Source organism: Eumetopias jubatus, unplaced genomic scaffold (genome assembly GCF_037043125.1).
Source record: "Eumetopias jubatus isolate StellerSeaLion01/CBP00866 unplaced genomic scaffold, mEumJub1_p1.0 scaffold_6, whole genome shotgun sequence".
In the NCBI taxonomy this organism is placed as follows: domain Eukaryota; kingdom Metazoa; phylum Chordata; class Mammalia; order Carnivora; family Otariidae; genus Eumetopias; species Eumetopias jubatus.
In genome coordinates, this window is record NW_028274812.1 from 38,579,859 (window position 1) to 38,603,088 (window position 23,230).

General features: G+C 35.3%; 1 protein-coding gene across 1 annotated transcript in view; it reads right to left on the bottom strand.

Annotated features, from left to right (window-relative positions):
* Window positions 1–427: 427 nt before the first annotated feature.
* RNF217 (ring finger protein 217) overlaps window positions 428–23,230 on the bottom strand; it is a 142,528-nt gene continuing 119,725 nt past the window's right edge. Inside the window, exons 4-6 of the mRNA XM_028117053.2 lie at window positions 17,105–17,306; window positions 11,298–11,369; window positions 428–9,907 (exon numbers count right to left, since the gene is read on the bottom strand). Coding sequence (XP_027972854.1) covers window positions 9,834–9,907; window positions 11,298–11,369; window positions 17,105–17,306 — 348 coding nt within the window. The 3' untranslated portion in view covers window positions 428–9,833. The remainder of the gene's footprint in view (window positions 9,908–11,297; window positions 11,370–17,104; window positions 17,307–23,230) is intronic.

A 23,230-nucleotide genomic window follows, 5' to 3' on the forward strand; every position in this document is an offset into this window, starting at 1 on the left:
CGTGCAGTGTATTTTTATAATACAGCAGGGGCTCAATACATGTTTACTGAAAAAATAATTAAGCGAATAAAGAGTATTGAATGGATTTTCCAATGAATGAATAAGTCAGAGAGAAAGTAGCTGGCATTATACCATGCGCTTGCAGATACCCTGTTTTCATCAGAATGTGCATACTGATCTTCCGTGTTCTGTGAGGTTTCCCCAGAACATGCCACAGCGACACAACACAATCCACTTTCCAGAAAGCATACCCTGAATTTCTGTTCATTCCTGTTTCTCTTGTCTTAGAATCTAGTGCAGAAATGACTTCAATAAATGTTTCCAAATTTACTTACATTCATGTAATCGTGCCATTGTCAAATTTTACCTTTTCATTTCTTTAAATTCCAAATGTACTGAAAAAAAAAAAGACAAGAGTCTTCTCTTTTAAAAACTTTTATTAGGCATTGCTAGATGACGTTGCATGATGTATCACACGCATCACGCGAGTAAACAGCACTCCACAGGAATCCATACAATAGCTCATACAGTGACAATAAAAATAGTTGATTCCCATTACAGTTTTCATCCGAGTAGAGTGTCATTATATCCTTCCACGGGATCTGATCTCACAATTAAGATTACCCTTCCATTCTAAAACAACCAACCAAAAACATTAAAAAAAAAGAAAAAGCCCAATCACAACAAAAGGCCATAGGGACATACCGAAAGTCCAGAATTAGACTCCCGAATATCGTAAGGTATCCATCTTTTGAAAGATTTGCCCCTAAAATTTGTGTGATCTGACACTTGGGTTGTTTTTACTGCCAGCAGCAAGGGAGATTGTATTTGCTAACAACAAGCAGTACACCAACACGTATCCACGGACAATTCTTGAGGTAATAGATTTTTAAATTTTACTGCTTAAAAAAAAAAATCTGTTAATTTCCAGGTCCTGTCCAGCAGGACACATCTGTTGGCAGGAAGATTCTTTTCCTCTTTTTTTCTTTGTCAAATATGTACACATATTTTCATATACAACCTGTGTCTTTGTCTTTTCTAAGCACACGATTTATTTTAATTATTCATCATACATTCATCAGGAAAAGTTGAATTATATACTATGGTACATAAACAATACAACAAACCCAGCTTTTTATATAAAGCTAACACAAAAGGCAAAGACCAAGTAGAGCAAAATAACATTGTACAAAATATCTTGGTATCGATAAAGCCCACTGTGAATAAATAATTACATGTAAATAGCAAACACCATGGTTCCTCAGCATCTGTGTGGAGGTGGGTTACAACTAACATATTGCCAAAGACGAGTTGTAAGAAACAGATCAAATTCTTGAAGGTCCATATATTTACTTTTATTTTTAATGCTTTTTGTAAAGTAATTTTGTCCTCATTGGAGCGAAAAAGACTGACAGCCATTCCAACTTCCGTTTCAAATTTTGAAGATCAGCATTCTTTTTTGCAGTTTAAAAGTACATTTCAATAACAATGGCTTCAAATTATGGTGTTTAATATCCTTCTTTTTATTCTTTAGCTTAAAAATAAACACTGAATTTAAGAAAAAAATATTGGCTAACCTGCTGTTCCAGAGATAATACAGTGGGTTAAATGCAGCCTATATATACCTCTAAAGATACACTGTCTCATCAGCACTTTAAATATAGGGGCCAAGGAACACTCACAAAAAATGTATGGCTCTTTAGGTAAGAAATAAAGTCAAGTGAAAAAAAAAATAAGGCACTAATAACATATATAAATGTTATATACTCTCATCACACAAAGCACCATATGGAAGGTTAAAGAAGTATACATTAGTGCTATTGGAAAATAGGAATAAACCCAGTTTCCCCTGACTTTTATTCCTCAATTCCTTCCTTTCTTTTCAGTAATTAATCTATTTAAACACTCAAATGGTAGGGGAAATTATAAATTATACTAAAAGCAAAATTCATGGAACCAACAGCATGAAATAATCATTTGGAAATAAGTTGATTACTCTAACAATGTAAGAAGTTAAAGTCTTTGAATACTCCCTATTTTCCAACATTTTCAACCCAACGGAATTTGTTTCTTCCTTTCCAATTTTCTTTCAGGGATTTCTCCATAATATTATCATCTATTTTCTCATTTTATTTCTACTGCCTCTTTTTTAAAAATATATTCAAAATAGTTCCCTCCACATAGTTTTATGAATACCAAAGTTAATAGTATGGCCAATGAAATGTAGAAAAAGTTAAAAAACAAAATCACGTACATATTTTCCAATGTCATTAAAAAAGAAAATCTCTTTTCAGCTAGGCTCATTTTAAACATGAGAAATATTGTAATTTATATTACTTGGAAATTGGTTACAAATTTTGCAGAAAACAAAAAATTTCTGAATATACAGCAGTAACAGATTAAACACTCAAATGTCTTTCTTTTTAGCATTTTACACTCTGTAAAAAAAGAGAACGTGAATCATTTAATTGTCCCACAGTTTTGCAATAGGTATACATACATATAGATATATTTGTTTCATGAATATATCTTATGCCAAATTTTGTTTAAAATAAAAACAAAACAACTAACCATTGTGGTTTCTTTATAAGTGTTAACATTTTAATTACACTGTTTTTGTGTTCCTTCTACACAAAATTATTTCTTTGATCTCTCAGAATTTACTACTCACTTATAATTGACTTCAAATAAACAATAAGATTATCAATTAATTTTTACATAAAAATCTGTAAGAAGTTGTTCTTGTCAAGGTAAATGGTAATGTATATCTATAAACCAATTACTCTTCCAGGTGTCATAAGAAACATAAGGTTGGTCTACTCTTTTCAATGCCAAATACAGAACTTTAATTATGATGAAAATGATCAAAAATAACAAAATTAAGGTATTGTCATATGGGAGTTAAAAAAAAAGGCCTTAGGGAAGGGGTTTGTAGTCAGCTGATAAAAACTCATGATGCTTTATCTAGAATTTTCTTTCTAAAGCATGCTAATTTTCTGTAAACTAAAAATATTCAAATATATAAAATATTTAGCTAATGTTTACTTGAAAGAATCAGCAAAAGTATATTTGGACATAGAGGAAGGAATATGTTAATGAAAAAATATTATTTTTGAGAATTTGACTGGATTATTGAGACTATGTCCCTACCTGGGGCATGTGGTGAACCCCTCCCATGAAACTGACGGCCAACAGCACAGTTTTTCAGCTGTAAGGAAAAACCTGCAATGACATTATTTCAGCAATTTCTGGGGACTTTAACACCCAAGTTTGACTCCCTTAGGTTGTTCCATATCATACACCAAACCTATGCTACATATATCTTGAGTGTTACTTATGCCTAAATGGTATCACTGAAAATGTTGAACATTTGCAAATGACAAATGGTTTCTCTACAATAAGGCTAATGTCAGTTACATTCAATGTTACTACTTTATATTATCAAAATGTCTAATAATGTTCACAGAGTATGACTCCATGGTCAAATCTTATATACAAATGCTACATTACCTAAGTCCAGCCCCAAGTCCAAGCTGTAGGACTTTTTGCTGACACAAAGATTGAACACCAGACATGCAGCAATTTTGGATGAATCATGAATGATTTGGGATCAGGTTGGATGAATATCCACATGTGCTTTCTGTCCAACTAATATGCAAACACAACACTGACTTTACAATATTCATGAAGCAATTCCTGAAGCTCGGTCTCAGAGTATTATTAGGCTCTCTGATCCAACTGACATCTTCTTGTTCATTTTATTTCTTGTCAGAGGGGCTGGGCAGGGTTCTCCAATTCCTATCAAGAGGAGGGGCAGGGTTCCAGGTATTCCTCACACATTTCAATTTACAAAGTAAGCCAAGGTAAATGATGTTCACTGCCAGAGCCAAATTATGGAGTCCTTTCAGTATTTGAATTTCATTTCATTAGTCAACAAGTCAATGGTGAGAAGGTATTTAATCCACAGCTGGCCAAGATGGGAAGGGGACAGAAGAGGGAAAAAGCAAGATAACTAGGAAATCTAAAAGCAGGAACGGGATAAACTTGGATAAACAGGATAAACTTGAAAACCAAAATATTTTCTATGCCAATGAGTCTGTATAATCTAAGTGATGCGGAGTTAAATATACCTAAAGAGATTTCTTTTATAAGGCAAAAGAAAGTGGCCAAAAAAAGGCAGTGGCAATATTTTGTGTATTTAAAAAAATAATTTTTTACCTTGTAAGTCATATTATTATTCTCAAAACAGTCACTTTTTTAGTTAAAAAAAGAATATAGTTCATGATACAGATAATTACATGGTTCTACAATTGGCATTATATATGGGGATCTAAAGTATGTGATATATGATGGCTTCAGCTAATGCCCCAAACAGACAATTAATTACAAGTCTCACACAACGTGACTCTCTGCTTCTTGGATTTGGATAAAGTCAGCTAAAGTACTACTCTCAGAACAGGGATGTACGGTAGCAGTCCCACATAGCAGTTGGCTGTGAAACGAGTATTAGCCCTATCCTCAAAACGAGAGTTATAAATGAGCTCTACTGCACTTCTCCTTTAAAGATTTGCATCATTGGTTTGCACTGAAAGGTAATATTTCACAATCCTGAAGACACCCCAATTTTTGGAACTCTGATTTTGTTCAGACCATGTATTAATGCTTCTCTAAAGTTATTTCAGTTTTTTTACATAATTGTAGATGTATATATTAAAAATGGGATTTTGCAACTTATTTTCCAGAGGAAGAAGATCATAATTAAATTATAAAAATGTTAAAAAATCATGCTCAAACTGGCTGTTGGTGATAGTTTTGATTTACTATGTTTCTAGCCAGTGGAATTCCTTTTATAGGTTTCATGAAAAATGAAAATGCAGTTAAAATGCGGTAGAAATCAACTTAATATTTTAAACAAACATTCCAGCTAGGTTATTAAGGTAACATTTATTAATTACTTGTTACGTTTGAGCTCCTGATATCAATTTTCAGAATTACTATAATTTTCGGAAACTCAGCTACATTTTTTTCGGGTATGTTTTACTTGCTTTAAATTTTCAGCTCTGATTTCTACCCTCTCCTCCCCCCACCCCAAATTTAGAGGTGACATATATTTACTAATACTGTTATTCTATTGTCTCCATCAAAATATATGTAACCTCTTCTTTAATTCTGTTGAATTACTTAAATGGCACAAGTATTTTAAAGTGCATTATTTAACTTTAAGGCTCTATTTATAATAGACACTAACACAAAACAATAAAGCTGACCACAAGAAAAATTACTTTCAATAACTGGGATAGATTTCAACTATAGATATGAAAAGATAAGCACATAATCCAAGGTGAAGACTCACATTAAGGCAAATGTGCAGTTTGCTCCTAAAATTGAAAAATAAAATGGCTTTTGGCATGATTTAAAAAAAGAATTCATACTAAAAGAAGCATACCAATTAATCTCATTTAGGCCACTAGCTTTTTCTATAATGGTAAATTTAACAGGCAGCCTAAAGTCTAATGTTACAAACAACTGCAATGTTTAACAAGGGAGAAGATGGATCAACGTCTTGGCAGATGTACTTGAATTTGACAAGCTCAGGAAGGACTACTGGTGCTTTGCCTATGCCAGAGTGAGCTTTTCACCTGTCCCACTCCTGCTCCTCTTTTGCAGTGAAGAGTAGCTAATTAGAGTTATCAGAGGAGTGGAGAAAAACCAGGTTGGGGAGAGTCACCAGGGACTGGACGAGATGACAGGGGTCTGATGGTATTTTAGGGGACCCAGGGGTCATTTGGGTGGTAGGATTGAATGCTAAAGGCTCAGCTGGGGGCTTGGGTCTCAAGAGATGATGGGTGGCACAGGACAGGGAATTTCCAGACAGGCACAACCAAGCAAGCACAATGAAAGAGAACAGGTTGTGATCAGATTGTGTTTAATAATCTTTGATTGTTTTCCTGTCTGTTCTACCTTTAGGATCAATAGCACCTAGCAGAAAATCAAGGTGGTGGCAACAGGTTGTTGCTTGTAGCAAAAGGTTTGACCCCTCTCTTCTTCTTAGCTCCACATATAGGTCTTAGGGAACTTCTGGGATTTGTTGTAAAATGAATGTTTCATGTGATTCCAAATTTATGAGCATTCCAACAAACTACCAAACCTTACAAATAGTCAAATTTATTTTTTGTAGATAATTGTGGTCATTCATAATTTCCAGCATATGCTTCCTATTTTTCACAATGGCATAATTAAGTTCCTTTGTGGTGCAACATGCATGAACATGGATAGTGTTTAAAAAAATGTGACAGACATTATCAGTTTAGCTATATGCTTTAAATCCCTCAAATTTTAAAGTGAGGCAATCCAAATATCAGAGTCTCTGACAGACATCTTGTAGACATCTCACATTATCTTAGAAATACCTCATTGCATTTTTTTAATTGGAATAAGATGGCCTTTCTTTTATACGTTTTGGCCACATATTTATTTGGCTAATCAAGCAGGGGGGGAAATTATCCTGCAAAAGATGCTTTTCTTTAAAAACTCCTACATAAAACTCCTACATAATCTTTCTTTTTCTCCAAGAAAAGGGTCTCAAATATAGCATCTCTGTGATCTCATTCACTGAAAAAGCGTTAAAATTTTATTACAAATATCTTATAAAAAACAAATTTTAAAAGTTATGGAAATGTGTACATAAAGTGATAAAAATATATGTAAAAGATCTTCACTGATGCTTTGTAATAGAGAAGTAAAAACAATCTCGATGTCCATTCAATAGGGACTCATTAAGCAAAGTATAGCCCCACAATGGAATATGTAGTAATTTACAAAAGAATGAGGTAAATCTATTTAAACACTTATGGAAAGGCATCTACTAATGTATAATAAAATGAAAAATAGTCACAGGACATTAAGACTACTATTCTATTTGTATAAAACTAATACACACGAACATATACAAACACACTTGTATATTTGCACAAAGTTTCTGGAAGGACATATATCAAAACATTAACAGTGGTTACCCCTAGAAAATAAGGGGTGGGGTGGAGCAGATGAATTTGTATTTTATAATTCTATATGGTTTGATTTTTTTTAAAAGGCATATATATTACATTTACAATAAAAAAATGACAAGCTTTGGATAGAACGATACTTATTTTATGTGTATGCTTCTTTTTCTAATGTAGCTTTTAGAATTTATCCCAAAAGTTACTACTGTTTAACTTTCATTGTTGGCACTAACATATACATAATCCTTCTTATTTTCTTCTTTCTTTTTAAGATCTTGATGACACTTAGTAAAAACATTCACAAATTATTACTTTAAGTCACTATCAGGGAAAGGCCTAATATATACCAACTTTGAAAGAGAAAAATGCATACATTAATTTAAGAAATCTATGCAATAGAACAATGAAAATCCTGTGCAACACTGTGTACAGTATCTCAAGCATTGATGAAAGAGCCTTCACTGATGAAAGACATCACGTTGTAACTGGAAAATTGGAACGTTTCTAAATAATATAAAAGTATCTCCAAAAGATAAGTTATTCAAAGGAAGGAATAAAAATCCCTGAGTAGATCAAAGACAAGATATACAATAACCTAAGAAAATAGATTATCTAAGACCAGAGAGTATATTATTTAGCCAGTTGGTATATATGCACGTGGCATTTGTATTTATATGCAGCTATGGAAATATTAGATATGTGTCCATGTATATTTACATATACATATACATACACATCATACATAAGCATATCCACTAGATTTAGAATTCATTGCATTCACATATTGTCAAACTAACACCTAAGTCCAGAAAAAAACAAGTTTACAAAAATTAAGCACTCTAATGACAGAATTACATGGATTTAGGATAGAAATTTTCATTCTCTTGTTTTAATACTAGAGCACATAGAATAGGCACTCAAAAATATTTGTTGGCTGGATGGATGAATGGTAAGATGAATTTATGAAATTAGAGCATCACTTTTCCTTGCATCGTGTCATGTTTAGAAACAGGCCATTGTAGGATCATAAATGGCACACCCTCCTCTAACTGAATGTAGACTAGCCCAGAAACTGCAGTATAGCAAGCCTGAGCGTTATTCAGAAAGAATGGAAGTGTGCTAGCTCATTATCCATGCAAGTAACCTTCACTATCATGGACTTTTTAGGTCTGATAAAAATGATAAACGTTTTTCTATTTTGGAGCCCAACAAGACAAACTATCCATGTTAATGCATGTTTTATCACAGAATTTATTACCATTCAGATAAGGCTGCTGAGAGATAAATGCTACATCTATGCAAATAGCTGATTTTAAGGATTTGGAGTCAGGTGGAAACTTCAGGCTTCTTAGCGGTCTTTACTTCCGATCTGCTGATGAACTTCCATGATGAAAACAAAGGAATAACATAGTTTAGTTGCTTGTCCTTTTCTTATTTTTAAAGACGTCTCGGTTTGGTAAAACTTCCTGAAGATATTTCCTTCATTTTTCCAAAAGTTGTTTCTATTTTAGATAAACCCATGAACACAAAAATCTGTTTACAAATTACTCCATCCATAAGAAGATATCAACATGTTTGAGAATATTTGATCAGTAAACATAAGAAAAACCCTTCAAAACTCTGGTTTTTTTAATGAAAATCTTGGGGACAGATAAAAAAGAGAGAAAGAGAGAGGAGAGGTAAGAGCATGGGGTTTCCAACACTATCACAACTTGACCTAAAGCGGAATTATCTGTAATTACAAGTTGATTAAAAAATTAGCAGAACAGTGATTTGTTTAAAGGCTTAAGCAGTTCTTGCTACAACAAATTCGTTTTTTAAATTAACTAATCCTGTCTGAAGAATTTGTTCATTTAGTAAAGCATGAATGCCAAGATATAAAAAATCCACAAAGACTGAACGTTCTGGTCTTGAGAATTTCCTAAAAGCAGCCTATCAGTTTCGTCAGTTAATAAAGTTTGATGATCCTCAACGTGACATTGCACAAATTTCTTGTGTGAGTGCATGTGTGTGAGACAGAGAGAGAGAGCAAGGAATAGGAAGGGTCAACATCAAAATAGCCTGTTGTCTACATTGACTTTAATTCAGTCCATTACCAAAATATGCCCAGAAAGGAACGATCATCTTTAAATATGTCTATGAAAATATGGAAAATAGGGTAGAGGCATAGAACTTGACAAGTACAAGGTTATTGGACCTACTTTTAATATAGATACTTATATACACACACGCTCACACCCCTGCACAGATACACTTCAGTAACTCATGATTCTTCTCATTAATTTTGTTTCACTAGTTCCCTTTTGGGCATTGAGATTTTTAATAATTATAGCATCTGAAGGATGAAGGAATTATACTGCACAGGCCACAGATAAAAACAGGTGCATATGGTGAGCTTTTGTCTTCTGAAAAGTGGCCTTGCTTGTTTGTACAGGTGGCATGACTTCAGCTATTCACCCCAAGTCTCAGAAGAGGGTCTGGAAGGAGGTTTAGGTACAAAGACCATCCAAACAATGCTCAGGAGAGGCATGCTCAGACAATTCTGAGGATAACTGGCTCTTAATGAAAATATTTTCTTCCAAGAACCAGTAAGAAGGTCAGAGTTATGATACAGACATTGATAGTCTATGAAAGTGACCATTTTTTTAAAAGCAGCAAACTGTATAAGGAAAGGAATCAGGATACCATGTAGAGACTGCACCAGAGCCAGACGTGTTGTGGCCTGCAGACAACCACAGGGGGACGGGACGGGACGGGACGCAGTGTTTAGCGTGCCATTCTGTGTGGCTCCTATCCGCACCGGCTGCGTTCCACGAAATCATCCGCATTTTACCAGTGCATTCCTGTCCGTGATCGCTTTCTCTGTTTTTTACAAAGGCAATAGATAGGAAATACAAATAAACCTGGGGATAGAAAAAAGATTAAAGCTAATTAGGAGGAGAGGCTATTTAGGTTTATATATTTGAAAAGTTTCCACTTTCCATTTTGCATTCATTTACAAATGATCGCTACTTGGCAATGCATGTGGATGAAGATGGGGGGAGACACCTACCTTATGAAATGTATTTACTTCTGTAAGATTTCATTCTGTGTTAGTTTCTGCAATTCTCTGCCCTTTTGAACAACCTCTGTGGCACCAGTTTGCATATGGAACCATGTTCTCTATCAAAATATCCAATCTTAGGTTTGTCTTCTTTATTATCCCTAGTCATATCATTTGCACCCTGATAGGACACTTCGGTCTCGGGCAGAACAGCACATTACTAAGGAACACGGGCTGTCAAGCCAAATGCCAGGTTCGATTCCCAGTTCTACCGCATCTGAGGTCCTAGTAAGCCTGATTTCCTCCACAGTAAAATGCAAATAATAACAGTACCAACTTCCTAAAGTCCTTCCTAACTACTTGTAAGAACTTAAATGTCAGTTACTTTACAATTCTATCTGTCCCATACATGTAAATAGAACTTTACGTATGGAAATTCATTTTATTTAGAAAAGAAAAAAATAAATCCCATCTACTATGGGGAACAGTCATCAAAGCAATCTTTATCTATAGTGTTTAATTTAAAATTCTCTAAAGCAATGGTTCTCCAAGTGTGGTCCCTGGACCGGCAGCATCAGCATCACCTGGGACCTTCTCAGAACTAGAAATCCATGGGCCCTGCCCCTATATATGGGATCAGAAACTGAGGATAGAAACCAGTGACCTGTGTTTTAACCAGTCCTCAAGGTTATCCTACAGCATGCTAGAGTATGAGAACCACTGCTTTAAAATACATATTTCAGTATACTTGTATGAATGAAACTATACAAATCACTCATACATTTTCTGTTTGTCAGTGCTGAAGTATACGTTGGGTATATGTTCACATTGAAGGTATCTTTTTTACTCAGGGTACACTTTTACTAGAACAAACCAATTATACAAGGGTATAACAGACCTTTTTCCTTTATGCTTCAATCTAAACTCAGAATTGGAAAATTTGGGTTCTAGTCCTTTGGACTCTTTCATTAAAATACTAGTTGTATTAACTTTGGTATTAAAAGGGAATTAATAATGTTTTATAAGATACATGAATCAAAGTCTTTATAGACTGCAAAAGTGTCACACAAATACATCCTATATGAAACACACTCCTCTGAATCTATAAATCATATGCTGTTTGCTTACCTAAAGCAAGCATGGAACTGATATGTCCACTTAGTAACTGACTCATATTATTACATTTACACTCATATTCTCTCTATGGCACTCAGAAAACTCTAATCTCAGATATGTTAAGTGTTTCTTACCGATTACAACTGCTATGGCCCCTAGTGCTAATCCCAAGACCAGGATTAGAGGTGCAACGAATAATTTTCCAGCTAGAAAACAAAAGGCAAAACCATTTAGAGTCTTAAAACTAATTTATCAAACAATTTCAGCAATGCTTCTTAATACCACAGTGTATATTGTTTTTTAAGAAGTCTGATTATAATTAAGGCAATATTTCTCTTAGGAAATGGATCAGGTGTAGAACAAATGATTATAATTAAGGCAATATTTCTCTTAGGAAATGGATCAGGTGTAGAACAAATATACTTATGTACATTCAGTAACTCCACAGAAGTCCTGGGCACATTAGTCAAACATCTTTTAACTCATTTAAACTTTATAACCAAAAAAATTCCAAAGTTACGGGGTCACTTTATTCTATCAGGACCATTCATCTTTGTGCTTTTCCTTTAAATCTCTTTCATTTTTCAAGATCCTGAAAGATTAACAAAGGAGTGACACATTCTGAGTTGGCAGGAGAAAATCTAATTAGCTCACAAAATGGAAAGCTAGTAGGTGCTACAGAGGATTACATCCAAGCCCACATCTGAAAAAGTGATTTACTTACTTCCTGGGTCCAAAGAAAATTAATAATATGAACACCTGGCAGACTGAACTACAATTGGGATGCTTAAATATTGTTAGAGGGTGCCTGGGTGGCTCAGTCTGTTAAGTATCCGACCCTTGGTTTCAGCTCAGGTCATGATCTCAGGGTCCTGGGATCAAGCCCTGCATCCCGCTCTGCACTCAGTGGGGAATCTGCTTGAGGATTCTCTCTCTCTCCTCCTCCCCCTCCCCGTTCATGCTCTCTCTCTCAAATAAATAGTATCTTTAAAAGTAGAAATAAATTAATAAATATTGTTAGAGAAAATTACCAGTTACCAATAAACATACAGTATATTTAAGGTTATTCAAATGAATGAATCACTTTAATAAATTCAGAGAAAAAAACTGATGTTGCCAGAGGGGAGGGGGGGTGGGAAGGGCAAAATGGGCAAAGGAGAGAGGGCAATATAGGTTTCCAGTTATGGGATGAATTAAGTCACAGGGATAAAAGGCACAGCATAGGGAATATAGTTGGTGATACTGCAATAGCAATGTATGGTGACAGATGGTAGTTACACTTGTGGTGAGCACAGCATAAAGTCCAGAGAAACTGAATCACTGTGTTGTACACCTAAAACTAATGTAACATTGTGTGTCAACTAGAGTTAAAAAGAAAAATAAAACACAAATTGGAAGGTCTGTATTGGTCTCATGGAAAAAATAAAATAAAATGCAAGAAAAATAAAAGGAAGCACTTATAAGAAAGCTAAGTGCTGGTCAGGTTGCCAAAGGATGGCATCAACTAGCACTTTTTTCCTAAACAAATAGCTGAGCAGCGATTACAGTAAGTGCTAGTTTCATGTAATCAGGGCAGAGAGTTCACAGTCAGAATTCCACTCACTTTGAAAGGCACTAGCCCACAGGGAATGAGGGTAGTAGTTAATACCTTGTTGTTATACAGTAACCTTGACCTTAAGGCATGTGACACAGCTGCACAATTCAAACACAAAAAGAGATAAGGATGAATGGAGGGGCTTTGCCTTTTAAGGATAAACCAGCAACACTACTTTACAAATTAAGGGCAGTAATTTGGAATAAGCAATTATATATATATATAAAAAAACGGAAATATAATGCTGCCATTTGTTGGAAGTTTGTCAGAAAAATATTAACTTTTTTTATGTTTAAGGAACGGTTTTTGGAACCATGACCAGACAGATAGAAAATACAGCGTTTAATATTTAATTTAAAAAGAAGACTATTTAATGGACACATGTCTACCCATGGGTTTTATTTATATTTTTTGCCAATGACAGAATCCAATTAAGCACTATGAAATCTTACTGAACAATGACATTTTCTACATTCTTAAAGCTATGCTTAATAGTTTAGAATATATTGGCCTGCATATTTTATTTTTATTTTTAAAAAAATATTTATTTATTTATTTTGGAGAGAGAGAGAGTGAGTGGGGGGAGGGCAGTTATTTATTTATTTTGGAGAGAGAGAGAGAGAGAGAGAGAGAGTGAGCAGGGGGGAGGGCAGAGAGAGAGGGAGACAAGCAGACTCCCTGCTGGGTGGGGAGCGCAACTTGGGGCTCCATCCCAGGACCCTGAGATCAGGACCTGAGCCAAAACCAAGAGTTGGACACTTAACCGACTGAGCCACCCAGGTGCCCCTGGCCAGCATATTTTAAAAGAATCTGTTTTTTCCTGTACCCATGGTTCAGTATATTCATTCATGTTTTCTTTTTAAATAATTAACATATTTTCATAATAACAATGAAACATGATTGCAAAGTAATAGCACTGATTTTTTCCCCCTAAGTATCACAGAACTCAAAGAACCAATGTGCTCTTTCTTTGGGAAGTAATAAACTTATTTCAATCATGTAATCAATGTTTAATACATGTTTAATTTTACTTTTGAAACTGTTTTGAGGAATTAAACACTTCCTCTCATAATCACCCTCACATAATCTCACATGCTCACATAATCTAATCCTAGATTATTAACAATTCATTTAAAATACTATTCTCAGTAGCTGAAATAATATTCTGTTATACCCATATATATCTTATTTAAATATTCATGTGCTTAATTTTCTGTTCCTTTTTTCTTTTTGCTATTTTAAAATACACCTGCAAATAAACCACTGTCAGCCTAGATTTGTCATATTTTAAAATGTCTTTCACTTTACTATCCAATTTCTTTGCAAAAGAATTGCACAAAATTTCTAATTCGTTCAGTAGCGTATGAAAGTCCAGCATTGAGTATTAACAAGAAAAACTGCTAATCAGTAATTTAAAAAATCTTTTTTTCACTTACATTTCTTTGCCTACTAATAGCATTGTATATATTTTTTAAAATGTTTATTGGCTACTTGTATTTCCTCAGTTCTGGTTCCAGACTTCATCTTTTTAAAAAAATTGGGTATTTATTTTTGGAGGAGGCTCTATTGCTTTTGTTCATATAAATTATATATATATACATATATATATATAAAATACAAAAAAATCTGCCACCTAGAAATCAGTTAAAGACCTATATTTTCTTTACTATTATACACTTTAACTTAATACTTTGAGCATTTGTATGTAATGATGTGAGAATTCAGTACTTTTTCTCAGTCCCTTTTATTCCCAACGCCATTCATTGAATAATCTGCCTACTCCCACCAGGGAGACACCTCCATGTCAGAGGCTGCTAAACTCATCCTCAAATCTGTGTTCTCCCTTATTCTTTAGGAGCAGAACCTCTGATCCATAGCTGGGCACATGGTCACACATGGAACGCCACCATGTTTCCCATCCTCCAGCTGTGAGAGCAGAGCAGGCCCTTTCTCTGCCTCTTCCAAGGACGTCTGGAGGCTGCAACCCCAAACGGAGGGAGCAAACTAGATTACATCACTCAAAGAAAAAGGCTCGGAGGGTCCTGCTATCATCCACCTTCTCTCTTACATGGCAGGGTGAACCTAGGTTTGTGACTTACAGAATCATTCCTCTTCCAAGCTTCTGGGTAGCTGGGAGAGGTATGGGCCACCCTATTTGGAGCTAGGGTCCAGGAGAAGTTAGAAGCAGCTGTACTGGAGGCGGGAAAGCAGGTGTGGCAGCGAGAGCTTCTCTGAAAGCCAGATGCCCCCTATTTTGTCAGGTTTGTCCTGACACACATGGGCATGCACAAACACAGTAGAAAATAGGCCCCAAATAAAACCATTTACAGAAAACTGACCATAAAATAAATTTTTAAATAAAAACAGAAAAGACTGTGCAGAAAGATATTTCTCTGCTGACAATGTTCACTGGCTGTGCCTTTTACAGGCTGTTAAATAACTCAATTCTATTTTATGACCCGAGAAGAGGATTCTAGTGGCCTCTAGGCAAATGAGAGGACCCAAAGAGAATGCATCTAAAATATTACTGGACAAATAGGGTGAGCGATAACTTCCCTTATTTAAGAACGATTAAAGCAAAGAACAGAAAACAAAAATAAAAGATTAAAATAAAAAATGGAAGGAAACATCTTGCCACAAAATGTCATTGAAGTAGAAAAAAAACCTAGTAATACAGAAAATATAAGAATTTTGTGTTTTTTGGTGGCTCTCTGTATACACAGATTTACAAATAGGTTACAGCTCAAAACCTAATTTGCAATTTAGTATCTTCATGGTAGTAATGTTGTAAAGAGGGGTTAGATTCCCTAGCTCTCCCTCCAAAGTCTATTTAACTAATAGGTAAATATTGTGTATACAATTATAATACATACAAGCAAATAAACAGCAAATACATATATTACGAGCAAGTAAAGAGGAAAACACTGAAAATCATTAAAACCAATCTTGACTATATTGAATGCTATTGGTTGTGAACAATTACATTTAATTAAAGCTCAATAAGGATATTTCATAGAGATCATACAAGATTTTAGAAAATGATGGCACTGGTTTCCATGTTAAAATGAATTTTAAAATATATGTTTTATTTTTACCTAATAGAAATGTGCCATTAGCACCAGCTTTGTTCTGATTAAGCCATGGTATGATTCTTGTAAGGCGAGGGGTTTACAACAGTAATGAAGTGATGGAGACTTAAAGGGAGATAAAAAGAGATTTTCATGAGGTAACTAGGGAAAAGTTGGTAGAAAAGGGGAAATGTGGAAGATGTTAAAAAGTATTGTACAACCATAAGAAAGACTCTCAGAGGAGGAACTATTGGAGTTTTGTGTAATGTAAAAGAGAGGAAGAAACCTCACAGTGGACACATTCCAGAGAAGTAGGAAGCCATCGGAAGAAGCAGCATGAGGTCAGAAGAACACTGTATCACACAAAGGTGACGGCCTCGGGTCAGAGCAGGAGTCTGGGTTTATGTTTGTGTCTGTGTGTATGAGACTGTGTGTTGTTGAGGACAAAGAAGAGGGTAAAAACTCAATCCAAAAAGGCATTTCATTTGGATATTTAAACTTGGGTTTGTAGGCAATGACGGCATTTGATACTCATTTCATTAACTGTTAGTTATTAATATTAATATTACAATAGAAAATACATACAATGGCCTCAACTCTACAGATACAATAAGACTCTAGTACAGAACTCTGAAACATAGGGATTTTTACTTATTTTATTTTTAAATTTTATTTATTTATTTATTTTGGTGGCGGGGGAGAGAGAGAGACCACATGTGCTGGCGAGCAGGGAGGGGGGAAGAGAGGGAGAGGGAGAGAGAGAGTCCTAAGCCTGCCCAACACTCAGTGAGAGCCTGAGGCAGGGCTCTATCTCACCACCCTGAGCCAAAATCAGGAGTCTGAGGCTTAACCGACTAAGCCACCCAGGTGCTCCATAGGGATTTTCAAAAACTGTATTACACGTCCCCTATGAATGAACAGAATATGTGTGTATGACCTGTTGCTGGCACTGTCAATAGAAAAATAAATGTGATGTCCCTCTCATCAAGTGGCTTACAATAAGGCTTCAGAAATTTAAAAGATGAATTTACATTTCTGCAGTATAATAAGTAACTTTTTTTTTTAAATCTGCTTGCTCATATAAATTGTGTCCTGCTAACAAATTTAAATTTCCATTCTAAACTCAAAAGTAAAGAAAATATCTTCCTCCTGTTTTTGGGTAAAGTCCCCACTGGAATACCTGACAGGTGCTCCGAATTATAATGGCTAATACATTTGAGTTCTCTTATCACCGCTTACTTCCCAGAAAACATCCCTATAAATCATGTCGGATACTCACCACAGACCGACCCTCGCACTAATCTCCTTAGATGAGGTCTCTCTGGGAGGTAGCGATATTTGCAGCCAAATATACTGAGGTTTGATGTGTGGTCTCCAAAGAAACGGAGCTGGCGGTATCTTTCCCCACATCGATAACAAAAATTAGTGTTACATTGTGAGCAGGTCATATGGTCACATCCTTCAGTTCTCTGGATGTGGATCTGTAGCAGTGACAGAGGAAAAGACAAGGAAGTTATTATAATTTTTTAAAAAGTGCAATCTGGCAAGTGTTATCGAACAAACAAGTTTCACCAAAATAAAAGTCTTACATAGCATTCCTGAGGCTGCCAGTTTACTTATAATCACACTGTGCAAGATTGTGTTTGTATCAAATACTTTAACATGTGTAAAGCTCCATAACATTTCAGGTACTCAAGCCGTTGGCTTATTTTGACCAACATGTAAACAGACACATCCCGAAGAAAACTCACTTATCTCTCTAGACATACGCCTAACTCAGTGGTTAGGAGGCAATTTAAAATGCTGTGAAAGTATATTTTGTTTATGCCATGATCAGCAAGAATAAGGTGATTTGAAGAAGGAGAAGAGATGAAGAATATTCCTTAAAGGAAAGGATTAGGCAAAGCTCTGTGTGCATAAATAGGAAGGCACAGAAATCTTTCTTTAAAAAAAAAAAAGATTTTACTTTTACTTTAAGTAAACTGTACACCCAACATGGGGGCTCAAACTCACAACCTTGAGATCAAGTCACATGCTCTATGGACTGAACCAACCAGGCACCCTGAGTAGGAGTCTTTCTTTGAGGAAGGAAATGATAGCAACTCTAAGTGTATTCACAGTACCATTTCAGTTTCCAAATCTAATGTCATTTGCAAGTATGTTTCCAGGACTGTTTATATAACGCCTTCTGTTAAACTCAGCATCTTCCTCTATTGTTGCTGTCAAGTTACATGTAAATACAGCTTTGCCCAGAATGTAACAAGGATTGAACTCCGATAGTCTACCAGGCACCCAGCATAGGGGTCACTGTCTCAAGCACTGAGGCCATGTTATAATAAAGATATTATTCCTTGAGATATAATTGGATACTTGTCTCAGAATCCTATGGACACTGTATATAAATTGGGGCCATCTTTCATTCAAGTACATGCACCCTTTGTTAGGTGAATAACCATGAAAGAGAACTTAACATTACTTCATAAAGAAAAAGATTTGGTTACACTGTCTAACCCTTATGTGGTTAAAACAGGATCACCAGAAATAGTCTTCCTATTTCACTACAGAGTAGGCATTTGTTATATTCAAGTCACATCCCACTCATTCTTGTTTATTTATATATTTATATATTAGTTCTTTGCTTAGAAAATTTATTTAAAATATCCCTAATACCATTCTGACTATTATAAATTTCTACCGCTGACTTTGCTTTGGGATGAGTGTGTCAGCAAGTGTTTTAATGTAATTGGGAACTTCACAATTAACATGTGAGTCAAACCCACCACTGGTTGCCTCTTTTCAGTGAAGCCGTGGCTGCAGTCCACAACTTTACACAGTTTTTAAAAAGTAAATTCTACACCCAGCATGGAGCTTAAACTCATGACCCCGAGATCAAGAGTTACATGCTCTACCGCCTGAGCCAGCCAGGTGCCCCAACTTTACACATTTCATTTGAAATCCTACTCTCCTTCCCCTGATACACGAGGTAGTTCCCTGAACTTCTGCAGTAAGTACAGTTATATATTTATATTTTTCAAAAACTTCTCAACGATTATGGAAATGAGATCAAATCATCCAGGAAAGAGAGAAGATATTTAATGTGAAAAGAGAAATTTCAAAGTTGGGAGATAAAGTTATCCATTACAAAATATAATCTTATTTCATAGTTTTTGAAAATAAAAATTTTGAAATTGCTGACTTCAAATCACATGCAGTATTTCAGCTTTAGTGATTCAATAACCAAAATTCTGAACTTCAGTTTAAAAGACCATGGATTTTTAGAAGGACTTCTGAGGGTGCTTTTAAAATAACAATACATAGTAATCATAGTAATGGTGAACATCTCATTTGATAATACACATATTTGTGAATCCATCCTCTACCCATCTATCCATCCATCTACCTACCTACCTACCATCCATCCACCCATCTGCCTATCTACCTACTACCTACCATCCATCCATCTACCTGTCTACCTACCATCCATCCATCCATCCATCCATCCACCTACTTACCTACCTACCATCTATCCAGCCACCTACCTACCTACCTATCGGAGAGCTTCTAGGCTAGGATAACAATTTTGAAGAAGTAATAATTTAATGAAGGGCAGCACATTACAGACAGCACAACGACTGGACATAACAGGCACTTACTAAATGATAACTGAATGTACTGAGAAAGCAAAGTGTACTAAGTGGTTGGCAGGACATTCGGTATTGAAAATCATTAGGCTGATTATAGGTTAAATGTCCATTCCATCCCAGTGGCTGATTCTTGGCAGGTAAGCTTTAGCTCATAGGCAGGTTGAAAAAATCCGGGCTTTGACTTCATGAATCCTTGTGTTTGAATTCTGGCTCCACAAGCTGTATAAAAAGAGGTTACTTCTTGCTTCAGTTTAGATAATGTTACATGAGAATAAAAATGTGATTTTATATATATGTAATATTTTATATATATATATACATACACACACACACACATATATATATATATTATATATGTATAGTGCCTAACCCATTGTTTGGCACTTACTGAGTCAGATCAATATAATATTGATTCCATCCATCCCTTCCCCTTTACCCACCTAAAAATGTGAGAAATCAAATGCCTGATCAATGTAACTGCACACCCTCTGATTGCTGGGTAGTCCCCATTCTTATGTTTTCATATAGGTAATTTTAGGTTGATGCTAAACTGGAGAGTACCTTCCTAGATAGGCAAGGACTAGTTTGTAGTCAGGTGCATATTAGCATCTCTGGTCCAGGGTTATTGAAAAATCCTTATTGGTCAATAGAAGCAAAACTTGCTTTTCCTGCTATTGGCCACTTCATTTTTTTAAATTATATTATTTTTTTTCTTTTACTTGACAGTCCAGTAAGAGTGAATCCAGATTCTGTGGGACCTGAAGATTATCTAATTTGAGGGACCCTCCTAAAGGAGAAGAATGTTAATTACAAATACAGTTGACCCTTGAACAACATGAGGGTTAGGGCACTGACCCCCTTGCAGTAAAAACTCTGCCTATAACTTCTGACTCCCCCCAAATTTACTAATAGCCTACTATTGATCAAAAGCCTTACCAATAACATAAGTAGTCGATTAACACATATTTTGTATATTTTATGTATTATATGCTATATTCTTATAATATAGTAAGTTAGTGAAAAGAAAATGTTATTAAGAAAATCATAAGGAAGGGGGCGCCTGGGTGGCTCAGTCAGTTAAGCGTCTGCCTTCGGCTCAGGTCATGATCCCAGGGTCCTGGGATCGAGCCCCAGGTCGGGCTCCCTGCTCAGCGGGGAGCCTGCTTCTCTCTCCTCCCCGCTTGTGCACTCTCTCGCTATCTCTGTCACTATCTCTGTCTCTCTCTCTCAAATAAATAAATAAAATCTTTAAAAAATAAAAAAAAAAGAAAATCATAAGGAAGAGAAAATATATTTATGGTGAATCTGCACAGTTCAAACCTATATTGTTCAAGAGCCAACTGCTCAAGTTAGATGCGAGGCTTAAGAAGGGACTTGTACAGGTGAGGGTCTCTAAGGCTTAAGCCCGTTAGCTTCCTGAGAATTTCTCGCCTAGTCCAGTACTTCCCCTCTTGTGCCTGTTTCTGTGAACGATTCTGAAGAACGATTCCTGTCACCACAACCATTTCATAGTCATGGCATTCAGGAATAATAGAGGTCAAAGTTTCTAGTGGACCCTTGAACTATTTGTGATCCTTCTTTAAACCCCTGAGCACTAGGAGAAACCATGTTCAAAGACAACTGCTGAGCACCCAAAATAAAGGTTACTTCACTGTTTACTCAACAAATTTCTTGGTCACATAGCATTGTGCTGTATGTGACCTATAAAGGGAAAAGGACTAATATTTGTTTAGAGCCCATTATGTGCCAAACACTGTACATAGATTAGAAACTTTAAGCCTCATAACCGCACCATAAGACTGGCATTCTTATTCATAACCTGAGATCAGAAAAGTAATCTGCTTGAGTGAATGGAGAAAGGATTTTGATTCATGTCTGTTTCTTTGTTATGCTAAGCAGCCTCTCATTATAAACTTAAAGATAAAAACAGAGGGTCAATAGTGTCCTTTGCTAACTGACAGCACAACCTTTGTGTTAGTCAAACAAACGTGTGTGCTCTTACACACAAGGCATATCTTGAAGTTTTCCACTTGTTTTAGCTGCTCTCTGGACCAATTTACATTCTTCCTGTAACACAATATCCAAGCTTTTTCTGACAGGAGACATTTATTAATAAGTTAAGCTTGTCACTGACATTCACTTGGCTCAAAATTTCACATACAGTTGTCACTGCCATTTTATATCTGCTTGTAACATTGCTTCATTGGGTTCTAAAATCTTCATGTGGCATATTTATTATTTCATTCAAATAGTAAAGACTATAATTTCTAGTCTCTTTGAACAGTCTTCCCTTCTCTCTCTCCCTTTTTAAAGATTATATTGTTAAGTAATCTCTACACCCAACATTGGGCTCAAACTTACAAGCCCAAGATCAAGACCAGGCACCCCTTTCCTTATTGCTAAAATAATATTCTGAACAGAGCAGGCAACTAAAATATTGTTAGTCCAATAATCTTTCCGCACAGGGAGTGATAAAATTTTAAACTCTATAGTAACCTTGTACATTGCAGGATTATATGGTTCTAAAGATTAATTTGAATATCTTACACAAAACAGGCAATGATTTAATTATGAAAAAGTGGTTTCATAATTTATCAGCCTTCAAGTACACAGTGCTTCCTTTTATACTATTGTAACTATCTCTTGATTATTTATATTTCACAATTTGATAATTACAGAGAAATGAACTGACACAATGTGAATTACTATGCAACAGGAGACATTACTTTTCACATGTGCTAAGCAAGTTGTAATTTTGAACTCCTAACACCCAGGGGATAATAAATTTCATGTGCTAAATGAGTGCCCTAAGTATATTGTTAAAGGTCACCTTTTGACAATGCCATCTTTGTTTTTAGAACATAAAGCCTGAAAACATGCTTTAGATTATATTTACATAAAGTACATTTTATTTCTCAATGAAGCTGTTTTTACTCAGTATTATAGCTTCAAAATATTCATCATTTTATCTCTGCTACAAAACACTAATTGAACATCAAAATTCTGGTTTTACTTAAGAGATGGAGACAAAGTATGACAGACAAGAAACTCCTAATCTATTAGATCAAATTGACTACTCATAAACCACAACTCTCATTTGATTTGTTGTTACTCACAGGGTTTCTTCTCTCCATCTATAATAAATAAGAGTGACTGATACTTAAAAAGTTGAATATTTAAACACTAAATGTTGCTTAGACCTCTCTAAACTTGTAAGTCATGAAATGAAATGTTCAGAATATACTAGATATTTCTTTAAAAAGAGCTTGAGGGGTGCATGGCTGGCTCAGTCGGTTAAGCGTCTGCCTTTTGCTCAGGTCATAATCTCAGGATCCTGGAATCTTGAGCCCAGCATAGCTGGGCTTCCCGCTCAGTGGGGAGTCTCCTTCTCCTTCTCCCTCTGCCCCTCCCTGAACCTTCCCCACTCATGCTCTTTCTCTCAAATAAATAAAAAATATTAAAAAAAAAATAAAAAGAGCTTGATAGTAAATCCACTTTATAGTTGGTCAGAAATGACAACATGGACCTTTTTTGAGTCTATGACATTCCTCATAGGGCTAATATATTAACACCTATAATAAGGTATTAATTATAAAAACCATACATGTATATATTTTAGTATCTGCCATCCTCAAGTTGTTTACATTTTGTTTACTAAAATGCCCACAAAGTATCTAAAAAATAGAAGTAGAATCCAGCCATTAATTTTCATATAGATTCTACTCAATCATAAGGTGGAAGAATGACAATAAATGAACTGC